At 37.2% G+C, this 12,691-nt stretch overlaps 2 protein-coding genes across 2 annotated transcripts in view; one reads left to right on the forward strand and one right to left on the reverse strand.

Moving 5' to 3' along the window:
* The window catches only part of nbeaa (neurobeachin a), a 1,211,357-nt gene that overhangs the window by 946,662 nt on the left and 252,004 nt on the right, over positions 1 to 12,691 (forward strand). Inside the window, exon 40 of the mRNA XM_070892347.1 lies at positions 1,263 to 1,399. Within this exon, the coding sequence (XP_070748448.1) occupies positions 1,263 to 1,399 (137 nt within the window). The remainder of the gene's footprint in view (positions 1 to 1,262; positions 1,400 to 12,691) is intronic.
* On the reverse strand, positions 5,167 to 6,246 carry mab21l1 (mab-21-like 1). The gene has a single exon (XM_070891560.1). It carries the CDS (start codon positions 6,244 to 6,246, stop codon positions 5,167 to 5,169), a length of 1,080 nt encoding a protein of 359 aa, XP_070747661.1.

The raw sequence follows: 12,691 nt of genomic DNA on the forward strand, positions 1-12,691 counted from the left end.
TATTTTATGCAAACATTTTAATATTGGATCCTAATTATGGAGTCACTATCCCATGAGAGATTAAAACGTAATCCCTTTCTTACGGCTGTACTGGATTAACCTCATATTGTCCCAGTCTTTCTCTAATTCCCTCCAGGCTACATACAGTACAATGCTTGTATCCTCTTTAAATCTTCTACGCTTAGGGTTACTATGCAATTAGAGTTTTGGAAAGCGCCATCCCTCCGAAAAATATGTAACATTGACAAGTTCTGAAAATTTGATCTGAATTAGCAAGCATCTCTTCTGAAAGATGCAAGACCAAGAGCTGCATGCAGTGCTTTCTCCGAGCACAAAAGAGGGGAGCCTTGGGAATACAAACCAAATCCACTTGTAATCTTGCAACAATATCGAACATAATTGGTTGAGCAACCCAGATTAAGATTGATGAGAGATTAAAGTCGCGGTTCAGTGTAACGATCGATAGCAAATACCAATCGTAAAGATTTTAGTTTGGCTAGTTGTGGCTAGATGTGATGGATAATATGGACACAAGTGAGTGCTCAGGATCCAGATGATGACACTTCACGTGATGATGATCAGCTGACTGAGATCAGAAATTGCCGGATCCTAAGAAAACTAATACTGATAGTAGTACCTCCTTTAGATATTCTTAGAACGTGGAACAAAAACGGAAATAGACCCTACGTATATTTCCGATACATCGACAGTGACCAAAATATTTTAAAATGTTACTTGAAAGTTAGTAAGCCATTTTAACAGTGTGTAAACATGTCTGTGTATGAAACCTGTCCCTTGGTTTGTTTCAATACTGTGCAGTACGTTTTGTGATCATTTTGAGACGTATAAAAACGTTGGATGCTAATTTTCCAGGTTATTTTCAGGGTAGTCTGTGCAGGGCGCTCAAACTAATAAAATGTATATCAGATTGTCATAAAACTGAGATGTTTATATTTTTAGGATCTTACTCAGATAACTCCGATAAATGCAGTTTACCAGTATGTTGCACAATGAGATCACAAATTATCAATAGCATTGAAATTATTCTTGAAGTCTATGTACCTTCATTGGTCATATTGTCCGTGCTAATGTTTTACAAAGTCCATTATAAATGGCGTACGGGTTATAATGAAGAAACTTCCACACATGATCACGCCAAACAGATTTTTTCAAATAATTAATTTAAAATGGCCAGAATGTTTGGAATCACGTTCCCTGCAAAGATCCATACTGACAATAAAGATTTACATGTCTATTTGCAGGCCCCGTTGTCCTGAGTACTCCAGCTCAGCTAATCGCACCAGTGATAGTTGCTAAAGGAACTTTGTCTATCACCACCACAGAAATCTATTTCGAAGTAGACGAGGATGACCAAGGATTTAAAAAAATCGACCCAAAAGTAAGTTATTTAAATATTTGCAAGATAGCACAGTTTACATCAGAACTATATTTTGTGATGTGTTAAGCCGTGGTCTATTAGTCACCTTCCTCAATTATTTTAAATGACATTAAACGTTGATCCAATATTAAATTACAGTCTTCGTGCATGGAAAAACTGCCGATTTTGTCTGAAAACTTGAAAATAAAATTTACCCGAACATTAACACATTCTCAAATAAAACTTGAAAATAAAATTAAACGTGTATTTCCCGGCAATATAAAATGTCGTGTTGATAAATTACAATATTATTCCAGTACTAATCATTTGGTGCCGATTTTTATAAAGGCTTGTATTTTCAGCGAATTCAGAAAATACTGTAAGCGACGCACAATTATCTACATTTTCGTAGTGTACTTAAATTAGAGATTAACCAAAATATTTCTGCAAATGTTAAATTGAGAGAAGGCTGTATTTTGGAACGGGAAAGGTAAACAAGCAGTTTGCAATTTCCGCTAATTGCAATATTTGTATATTACTGAAAATCGCATTAATGTGTGATACGAAAAACACTTTTTTAAATATATTTTACTCCTGTCCCTCTGGTATTGCACACATTGACCCAAGCAACTCGGCCGAACTAATATTTTTGTCCAATAAAATTGATCGACCCGTATCTTGCAGCCATGTCGGTTTCACGTCTTAAAAATAACAATGCATATTAAGCTAACATTTGTGAGCGAGTCTGTATCACAGTTAGAGCAAAGTTGGTGGGTGCTTTGGGACGAGTAATAAATTCATGGGGACCAGTGAGGACATGTTGTAAAATGTAATACTGTAGCTTTCCTCACTGGAGATTATATAGCTCAATGTATTGATCACATGTGTTCAAAGCACCTTATGAAATATTCTAAAAGTTTTGCATGCGTGTCAGTGTGTGTGATATTATGTACTACAAACAGACGTCAAAAAAGTGTTTGATTTCTGCATCTCTTGAGACTCGTTTATTTAAAGTAGCCGATACATTTTGATGAGCCTTAAGTGAATAAAACTGGCAGGACTAAAGACGGGATTTGATCTTTAACCTAGTCTATCCGGGCCTACAAAAGAGTTAATGGCTTTTTCAAACCACGATGTTCAGGCCTTGGTCCAGTTTTCATTGTATCTAGTTGCCTCGTATAGTGCCTGCAGATCAAACATTTACAATTTTGCAATACATTAAGTATACTCGCGAGGACCAAGCCGACATTACAGTAGTTCATATCTAATTCAATTACGATTTATGACTGTATTTTGATGCACTGTTTTCAAACAAATATCTAAATCTCGTTTTACACCCGTAGAATTTAATTAAACATAGAAATCTCTCATGGGTTTCCTTTTTAGTGCTAAGCTTATCACACCTGTTTCACTCCATAGTATTTGTATTCTGTTCTCATTTCTCTTTGATTTAAGTTTCCATTATGGTACTGATGGCCATTATAATGAGAAACGCAAAAAGTACATCTGGACAAAGCCCTTAACATTCAAATAATAATACAGCTTGTGACTATTTTATCAAAACTTAACCGATAAAGAAAACTAAATGTTTCCAAAGACTTATATTCTTGTTTTCACCATAGTGCACTACATTTTGCAAATTAACATACGGCAGAAAAATTGGGTTCTATTTAACCCACACTACCTTACAGAGTCACCCATGGTGAAGGAAATTGATTCAGCTTTTACTATGTCTTTTTGGTTCCTTTAAAACTTGCATTAACCAACTGCAGCTTGAATCAGTAAAAAAAATGTTATTAAAGCAAATTTGTCATGAACGCTATATATTCTGATTTGGTTGTGATTTACCTTTCCATTACGAACTCATATTTGTTCTTGGGAAGTCAATTTATATCAACCTAGTCCACGCATTAGTAGCATTAAATTATCTTTCTGTTCTTGCATCAAAACATAATTTTTAACTGCAGTACTCGATTTTATTTAGAAACAAACATTATGGGGTCGTGCTTGGATGGGTAATACAAGAAACGAAAGTAACTTGTTAAAACCATCTATGGTTCCACAAGCGGCTAATGACGTCTTTCATGCGCACCCATTAGCAAACAAAAATCGACTGAAAATTATACTTAGTTTGGAATATTTGAAAAATATTTTATTACATATTCATATTGTCGAAATTCCTAAAAATACTAAATCAGCTCCCTTTTAAGCAGTTTTTTTCTTATGGGATGGGACCAATTCTGATAACTGTGAAATAGCCTACTTTATTTTGGTTACATCGCATTTCTCATTCATTTTCTGCATTCTGAGCTTATGTTTCTACTGTATTTACATACAGCTGAAAAGTCAATGCCCAGAAGAGTTTGACCAATTTCATATTGCAATGCATCCATTCAACACTAACACCGAAGCCTATTTAAAATACTTTGCGAGGCAGCAAAAGAGCAAGTTGGCATCGTATTATAACATTTCTTATTAAAACGAACGTAAAAATTCATCAGTGAGTTGGCAAGTTTACTGATATGGAATGTATTTAAAATATGAAACCATTTCCCGATGCGTATTCATATGCTGCAATTTCATATATCAATATGTTAAAACGACCGTTTTTAGTCCCGCTCCCTCACTTATTTAATGAATATATCGGTGATCTTGAACATCGAGAGTTATCTTTACGTTTATCCAAGCCTTATTCTGAATTATTGGATTAATCGGGAGGTCTACGCCATTTTTAATGCAATGATACGCTTTGATAAAATGTAACTTAACCTTAAGTCAGATTTCATTGGGGCCTTTTTTTTTACCGTTAATTAACCTGGCTACTGTAATAAACGTACAAGAAACCAGCAACGTGTACAAATATTCGTATTTTTTTGTAACAGAATTGCAACAGCATTGGCTTGGTACAGAATTGCATTTATTTTGCCTCCAAAGAATATTTACACAGACGTAACCGGTGACATTCATTCCTAGTTTGGTTTGCCTGCGCGCTTATAGTAATTTATTGAAAAGATAGCATTTATTTTATATTATCGATCTCAAACTAGGTTCTACCATTCAAAACAATGACAATAATTTCCAGAGGCTATTATTTTACAATATATTGTGGCGTTTTTGTATCTTTTATCATCCATTGAATATTTAAATAATTGATCCGCGGGTGCGTTGTTGTAGATATTATTGAGACTAACAAAAATGATTAGTCTTTTTACTGCAATTATGGAATATTTGACTTTTAAGTAATTCATTACAAACTGCAGACAATGAGGATTTTAATCGTTTCTTTTATTAACTTCAAATTAAATATTTTCAGCAACAGGAATTTCAAAATGTTCTTAGTCACAAAATGTTCTAATCCAGTGTTTTCCAAGTGCATATTTTCAATATTTTCTCCAGTATTCGATATTCAAGCATTATGTATAAGCAACGTTCATATTTTCGTTTGGATATAGATTAAATAACAATTCAAGTAATGGTGGAATGAGTAATAAAGGAATGGACAAGCAAAATCTGAAACGATCACTGTCGCCAGAATGTAAACTTTTGCATTAGACATATCAGATAGCAATAAACTTCAATGATATTTATCTACAAATACCTTGATGGTAATATCTTCTTTTAGCAAAAAAATGTCCAGCCGTATCCAAAGTATTGGAATCAGTCAGCTTGTTCGCCTAAGAATTCACGGTACACAAAACATCAACAGCCACAACTGAACGACAAATGCGAGGTTTTTTTAATATGTAACAAAATAAAAACCACAGTTTAAATGTTGTAAATGTTCATTTTCAAAGTTTTTCCAAGCTTTTGGGATTGGTGAGTATCTCTCTCGCCAGACGCCAGGTTTGTTTTGCTGCGTTTTCCAAAGCGGTATGTGGTTTGCCCTGAAATAAATCTAGATTGGGTAAGAAATAATGTGGACATCTGCGACACTGCAGACAGGAGATGAGCTGCAGTAGAATCCCGTTTAGACGATCTCCCAAACACGACTCGTCCCAGTCCGATTCCCGGGGATGTTTCTCACATTCATAGGAAACCAGAGTTTTCATGTGGTAGTTATAGAGAGGCTGTCCGGGGAGTTCAAGGTGCCGGTCGCGCAAAGTTTTGAGGACGGATAGGCATTTCTTCCGGCAGCCCCCTAGCAGAAGCCTGTTCTCGGCCTCGGCGAACTGTAAAACCCAGGCATCGCTCTCGGCTGAGCTCTGTTTGCCGGAAAGAGAGTAACACTCTTTGGAGAGCAGATTGAACCCCTCGGCCTTGACCTCGGCCACCCGGTTCGGCCCAGGCCAGGGGATGTGAGGCAGTGGCCAGTGCGCCGCGCTCCTCGGCCAAATCCCAGTGCACTTGAACGCGGGGGTGATCTGCACTATGTAGCGGTCCCTGATCCGAAGCTTCACCTCACTGGTGTCGGACACCATCTTCACCACGTCCCGGTAGCTACATTTGTCCACAGCCTGAGCCACCAGTGTTTGAAACCTGGAGCGGATCTTACGCGCAGAGAGATATCCCGAAGCCGTAATGAATTCCACCCACAGAGACATGCTCCTCTTGCGACCGTCGCTTAGCTTCAGCACGGCGCAGCCAGGTAAGGAGCCGTCGTCCACGAAATTGAAAACTCCCATCTGATTCAGGTAGAGAACCACCTCGAACTCGGTAGGGGAAATTACCTCCAACCCTTCAAAGCGGCTGTCTATTTCGTTGAGAGAGCTGATAAACCGGGGCTCCTGCACTTCGACTTCCTTGAGCACGTCTGACACCACTTTGCACACTTCCCTTATGGTCTTGGCTATAGCGGCCTTTCGAGCTTGACATTTCTCATTATAGTACTTGTTCAGGTGGTAGACAAGTTTGGCTTGGGCAGCTATCATATTGGGGCAGAGATCCGGGTTGTACACCGGAGTCTCGCAATACGCTGACGGATCCAATGCGGCCGGTTTTACAGGCGCCAACTTCAGAGAAATAAATTCAGCAATAAAAGTAGGTGTTGCAATAAAAAAGGAACTTCGAGCAATGTTGATCTCAAAGGATTGCGTTCATAATAAAATCTGGATAGTAGCAATCGTGCAGAAACCGAACACTAGTACTGGCACCAGTCAAACTTCTTGTTTGTTTGTTTTTTCTTTCTCTCTCTAAGTTGTCAAGAAACAGATCAAGTGCAGTCCAGCCTGTGCTTCTAAAGCTGCTGATCAGTTTGGAGGAGCACAGATGCTCTGTGGAGTGTAAAATATAAGGCAGGGCCGGGCGTCGGCATCCAATCGCTCTTGGGCTCGTCATTGCCTGCCACTAAATAGAGCTAATTAATCCTAGCATTTATAAAGAAACTCAAAGTGGGTGTCTGAGAGGAAAAGAGAATGTTCAAAAAGCGCAATCGGATTGTCAGAGGAATACTTGAATTTTTGTGTGTATGTTGTGGATATTATTGGACAGAGAAGCCATTTGGTAATATAATATAAATAGATGCGGTATTTGATAGCCAGCTGATCTATTAGCCCTCTCATTCTATTAGGTTGGGCAGTGTTTACAGTTATGAGGTGTTTGTATAGGCGGGTGCTAATGGTTTGTTGTGGCTGTAGGTTCTCGTCACTTTCAAAGAAAGTCCGGTTTCATCGGGGCTCTTCATTTGATTGTCAGATAACAGCTCAAATCCAGCTTAAAGAAGGAGTTAGCTCTACAGCATAGCTATTTTTTAAGTGACGTTCTCACAGCCAAAATGTTACATGATTTGCAAAGGAAGATCTAAATAATAAACGACATTCATTTTAACAAACAAAAATGAGATTTTGAAACATTCACTTTATAGTCATGTGTTTTCAAAAACACTAAAATTGTATTCTCTTAAAAACATAGCCTTAAAGTAATGTTAGTCCAACAGTCATAGTAAGGAAAACTGGTTTAAAACAAAATTAACTTTAAAGCCTGTCAGTTACGTATCATAGGTTTATTGTGTATTTTGAATAATCAGTTCATGTTATTTATTTGTTCAGTTTCAAAAGATTATTTTATCTTTCGGATTTACAAATGCTCTCGGGACGGTTTTGTTTCTAGCGATGCCATTTTCCTGAGCTCTTGCAATTGGAGAGTTGCTGTTTAGTGCGTTGAAAACCCGCGCCTCTCATTGCTCTCAGTCTGAGGCTGCTACCGGTGTGATAAAAGGAGATAATTATACACCACAAAACGGGAACGCATTCCGGGATATGTCACTTTTTGTAAACCAAAGTTAACAACCTGTTCTGTTGTTTGTTGTATTGAGAAGTATCGCAAATCCATAATTGACGTAGATTGACTCTCAAAATGAGCTAGATTTCTGAATTGTAGGTCAGTTCAACAAATCCATTGGTGGAACTGTTGGCAAGATCCTTTCAATGTTGAAGCTACTTAAAATATACGAACTTCGTTAACTTATGAACGCTTGGTCCGGTCGAAGGACAATTTAAAAATGTTTTTCTATTTTTATTGCCCATGTACATTAGATAGATCACAAGTTAATGTGTTATGGAAACCAGATGGATATTACAGACTATGTCGGTTTCATAAAACAATACAATGTCGTATTTTGATTTTAATCATTCAGTTAGATGAGAAACAACTGATTGAGTATTAATTGGAGTTGCAGAGGTTCCTTAGTTCGAAATCACTTGCATCAGCTCTTCGGTTACGTCCGTCTGTTATGTTTCCGTCTTTGGGTATAGTTAAATGTAACATTACGTTTTCTTACCAGCCGTGTGCTAGCACATGACTACTATAAGATAGCAACAGATATCTGCATTTCATATCGAGGCGAAATTGATAATGCTTAGATTAGCTGTTACAGTCCGAGTTAAATTTGACAATGGAGTTGGATTGCAAGCATTGAATCCGCCAGATTAAGAAAGTTTTGCATTATGTCACTATTTTGGCTGTTCCTGATGTTTTACTAATTAATCAAATAACGTATTAAATGTTGGTTCGAAATAAAAAATACAATATTTTGCGAGATTTTAGTGAAAATAATGTAAATTCTAAAGATTTTCTTCCTTGCTATTTTCCAACAACTTGGCACCGAGATTACATTTAACATGGTATAAAACGAATTCATGGTTTGGTACCTTGATGCAGTAGACTATTGAAAGTGAATAAGATTTAAATACTGTAACTAAATATTTTGATGCCAGTATGCCACAATAAGTAGTTAAATAAATCATGTAATATTGGTCTTCTGGCCCACACAGACTATCAAATTTATTAAAAATGAAATGTGCATTATGCTCTACTTATATAATTATAGCTGGTTTGTAAAATACAATAGCTGATTAAGTTTGTTAAAAGGCAATGACCTAAGCAGTGAAAGATGGAACAAGTTACTAGTCATTTTATTTTCTATCAACAAGAAATAAAACAGCAGAGTATAATTAAAGAAAACTACAATTACAAATCAAGTTTGTGCTTCGTAATCCACGGAGGATGAAAACATTCAATTGGACTCTGTTCATTTAGACTTATGGACTCTGTTATGTTTGATATCATGCTTATTAATAATTGGTTAACAATTACACTGCTGACAGATCCAGAAAAATGTCAGTCGCCCTAGGCTGGCCATTTCTTAAGCTTTCAACACACACATTGGTAATGCTGAAAAACAGTAATATTATGATAATAAAGCTACTTAAATATCAGGAGCCTGATTACTGGAATGTTAAAAAGATATAATTAGAAAAAGAATAAAAGCAATTCTAAATAAACAGTTTACTTTTCCTCACCATGTTCTCTTTCTCCCATTTCTCTCTCTTCCAAGTTCCCCATTCTCTCTCTTATTTTTCATTCTATCTCTCTTTGCTGTTTTCTTATGTTGACTTTACTTTGGCTCAATTTCTAATTAATATATCCAGTTTAAATTATTCTATACCTTCAATTTCTTTTTAAACTTATAATTCTACTCTCCTGTTTTCCTTTGCTAGGTCCTATATCCATTTTGGATGTGGGACTCACTTTAGAAAAACTGCTCATCGATTGCCTGAAAACTGTCTCCAGTGCTGATTTTCAGCCAGAACTATAAAGGTTGAAATGGCAATTTCTGATGCATTTTAATGTATCAAACTAGGAATGGCTTTTGCAGGGTGAGGGTTATCTTGTCTGTAACACCAGCTGCTGAGTCATACCTGAATCTACCACCATATACATTGAAGTATATCAGTAAGGTACAGTGCGAACATTTTTAAAAATGGACAAACATCGGCTCTCTCATTAAAAATAATGATATACAAAAGGTTTTTAATGCCTGCAGTTCACTAGTTATCAGCTTTCACTGGTGATGTCATAAGATTGACTATCAGCTATGTTAATCACAATCTCTGTTTAACTTGTACTGTCATTCTGTGGAACAGTTCGTATGAAAAGAGGTCAGCAAAATAATTTTGGCAACAAAATTTAAGGTTTTAATTCAGAGTTTTGAATAGTGGGTTTAGTCAGGGATATCATGGCTGTTAGATTGTAAAGTGTGCTAGTAGGTTGATCGTTTACTTTAAATTGAAATAATGACTTACAAACTCAATCCATATGGAAAAGTGGGAACCTGTTCAGTGAAAATTATACCTCACTTTAAATTTCTATTTTTCTGCATTAACTTTAGTCGCTGGGGGTGGGGGGTCAATTAATTTATAGCATTAGAACTTTTAGTAACTATATCATTAGTATGTGTTTCATTCATTACATGATTATTTACTTGAGTTTGAGTCATTTTCTACGTCCTCACCTCTAAATATTTTTTGCTATATGCAAAACACTTCATTGTAAATATCAATTTTTTAAAAACTGCACAATATTTGAAATATGGTGCTCAAGCATAAGAACATAAGAAATAGGAGCAGGAGTAGGCCACCTGGCCCCTCGAGTCTGCTCCGCCATTTAATAAGATCATGGCTGATCTGATCATGGACTCAGCTCCACTTCCCTGCCCGCTCCCCATAACCCTTTATTCCCTTATTGCTCAAAAGTCTGTCTATCTCCGCCTTAAATATATTCAGTGACCCAGCCTCCACAGCTCTCTGGGGCAGAGCATTCCATAGATATACAACCCTCTGAGAGAAGAAATTCCTTCTCATCTCAGTTTTAAATGGGCGGCCCCTTATTCTGAGACTATGTCCCCTAGTTTTAGTTTCCCCTATGTGGAAATATCCTCTCTGCATCTACTTTGTCTAGCCCCCTCATTATCTTACATGTTTCGATAAGATGACCTCTCATTCTTCTGAACTCCAATGAGTATAGGCCAAACCTAATCAACCTATCTTCATAAGTCAATTACCTCATCTCCGGAATCAACCGCGAACCTTCTCTGAATAGCCTCCAATGCAAGTATATCCTTCCTTAAATATGGAGACGGAAACTGTATGTAGTACTCCAGGTGTGGCCTCACCAATACCCTGTACAGTTGTAGCAGGACTTCTCTGCTTTTATACTCTATCCTCCTTGCAGTAAAGGCCAACATTCCATTTGCCATCCAGTTACTTGCTGTACCTGCATACTAACTTTTTGTGTTTCATGCACAAGGACCCCCAGATCCCTCTGTACTGCAGCACTTGCAATTTTTCTCCATTTAAATTATAATTTACGTTTCTGTTTTTTCTGCCAAAGTGGATAACCTGACATTTTCCCACATTATACTCCATCTGCCAAATATTTGTCCACTCACTTAACCTGTCTATATCCCTTTGTAGATTTTTTGTGTTCTCCTCACAATTTGCTTTCCCACCCAGCAAGTATATTTTTTGAGACAAATTTTCAAGTTCAAATCCTACAGTCAAGGAGATAAATGGTTCTTGTTTCACAATTCAGGTGTCAACTGTATACGGATGCATTCACACACCATCTTTATCATCACAACAAAACAGTTCCCAGTTTTCCATAATGCTAAAGGTAATATGTAGAGAAGATCAATGTTAGATCGAATTGATCTACATGCCCAAAAATGGAACGCCCAGCACCTAGTGGTGTGAGATCCAAACTGCAGATTAGACTGCAGTATAAATGCACACTCTGTGATTCACTTCCAAGGGCAAAGGAGAGGACAAATGAGGAAGAAATAGAAATGTAAATTCTTTCTTTCTTAGTTATCTCTCTGGGAAAAATGGGAAAAATCTTTTTAATCTCTTCCAAAAATGTTTTTAACTGTTTATATGCATGTGATGTCATCATGTGCATATCATGGCACAGTAGTATTAACTACCTTGAAACCCTGGAAGGAAGATTGAGTTTTGGAGGTACCAGAATGAATCAACTCCCCAAACCTGAAACAAACACAGGAGCAATTCACTTCCAGTTTGCTTGCTGGAGTGTGAAGGCACTGCCAGAAATCCTCAACAACTCAAAAATTAATTGCTACTAATTTTAGAGAATTCCTACCAGTTACAAGGGTATGATGGAGAGTCAGTAAATTTGAACTTGAGATGTCTTGCAAGATTCATTGGCGCAATTAGGATCAGCTATTTCAAAGAATTTCCTGTAAATACAAATATCCTTTTTCTCTTAATGTGGATATTGTTAAACCTTTATATTTTCCATTTTTAGGTGAAAATTCAGATTCATACTTATATTTTCCTAATAATTATAGTGCTTGCTATTAAAAACGTTAATAGTTTTCAATATCATGTGCTGTAAGTATTAATACCAAGGAAGCTGCTCGCATTATGCGTGACCTACACATGATTTGTCACATGTTTTCATTAAATTAACTATGGAGTGCCTGAATATTCTTTGCAGCATGCCAACTATGCACATTCGTTTTCATTCGATAATATATTCAGACTGAGACTACTCCATAATGCTGAAAATTATTATTCTTTAAATATTAATGCTATTGTTTAACTAAAACCAGATAGTTCAACCAGGATTATTTTTATGGTACAAAAGTGCTATTGTAGCTTTCAAACTGTTATAAAAACATAAAGACTGAAGAAGTGCATAATTGCAAAATGTAAGACTGCAGACATTAAGGGGGTAATTTTAACATCCCTGGGCAGGTGGGGGAGGAGGCAGATGAGGGGTTAAAAATGTAAAAACAGGAAGCCCAATCCCAACCCACCCATTTCCAGTTTCCATGGAGGTGGGTTGGGGGAGGGGGCGGTCGACAAACCTACTCCCAGGAGGTTTAACACCTGCAGGCCGGGATTCCAGGGCCACGGGAATCTGGGCAAATGAAAGGAGGTGAGAAGGGCCGGATCCATGAGATATGTGCCTTTATTGCACTGTTTGTGGGCCAGGTGGAGCAGAAGTGCTTCGCTCCCCGGCCCACCAAGCTTACCTTTAAAAGACCCTGCAATGAGACTCCGGCGATCGTCTGAC

Source organism: Pristiophorus japonicus, chromosome 10 (genome assembly GCF_044704955.1).
Source record: "Pristiophorus japonicus isolate sPriJap1 chromosome 10, sPriJap1.hap1, whole genome shotgun sequence".
Taxonomy (NCBI): Eukaryota; Metazoa; Chordata; class Chondrichthyes; family Pristiophoridae; genus Pristiophorus; species Pristiophorus japonicus.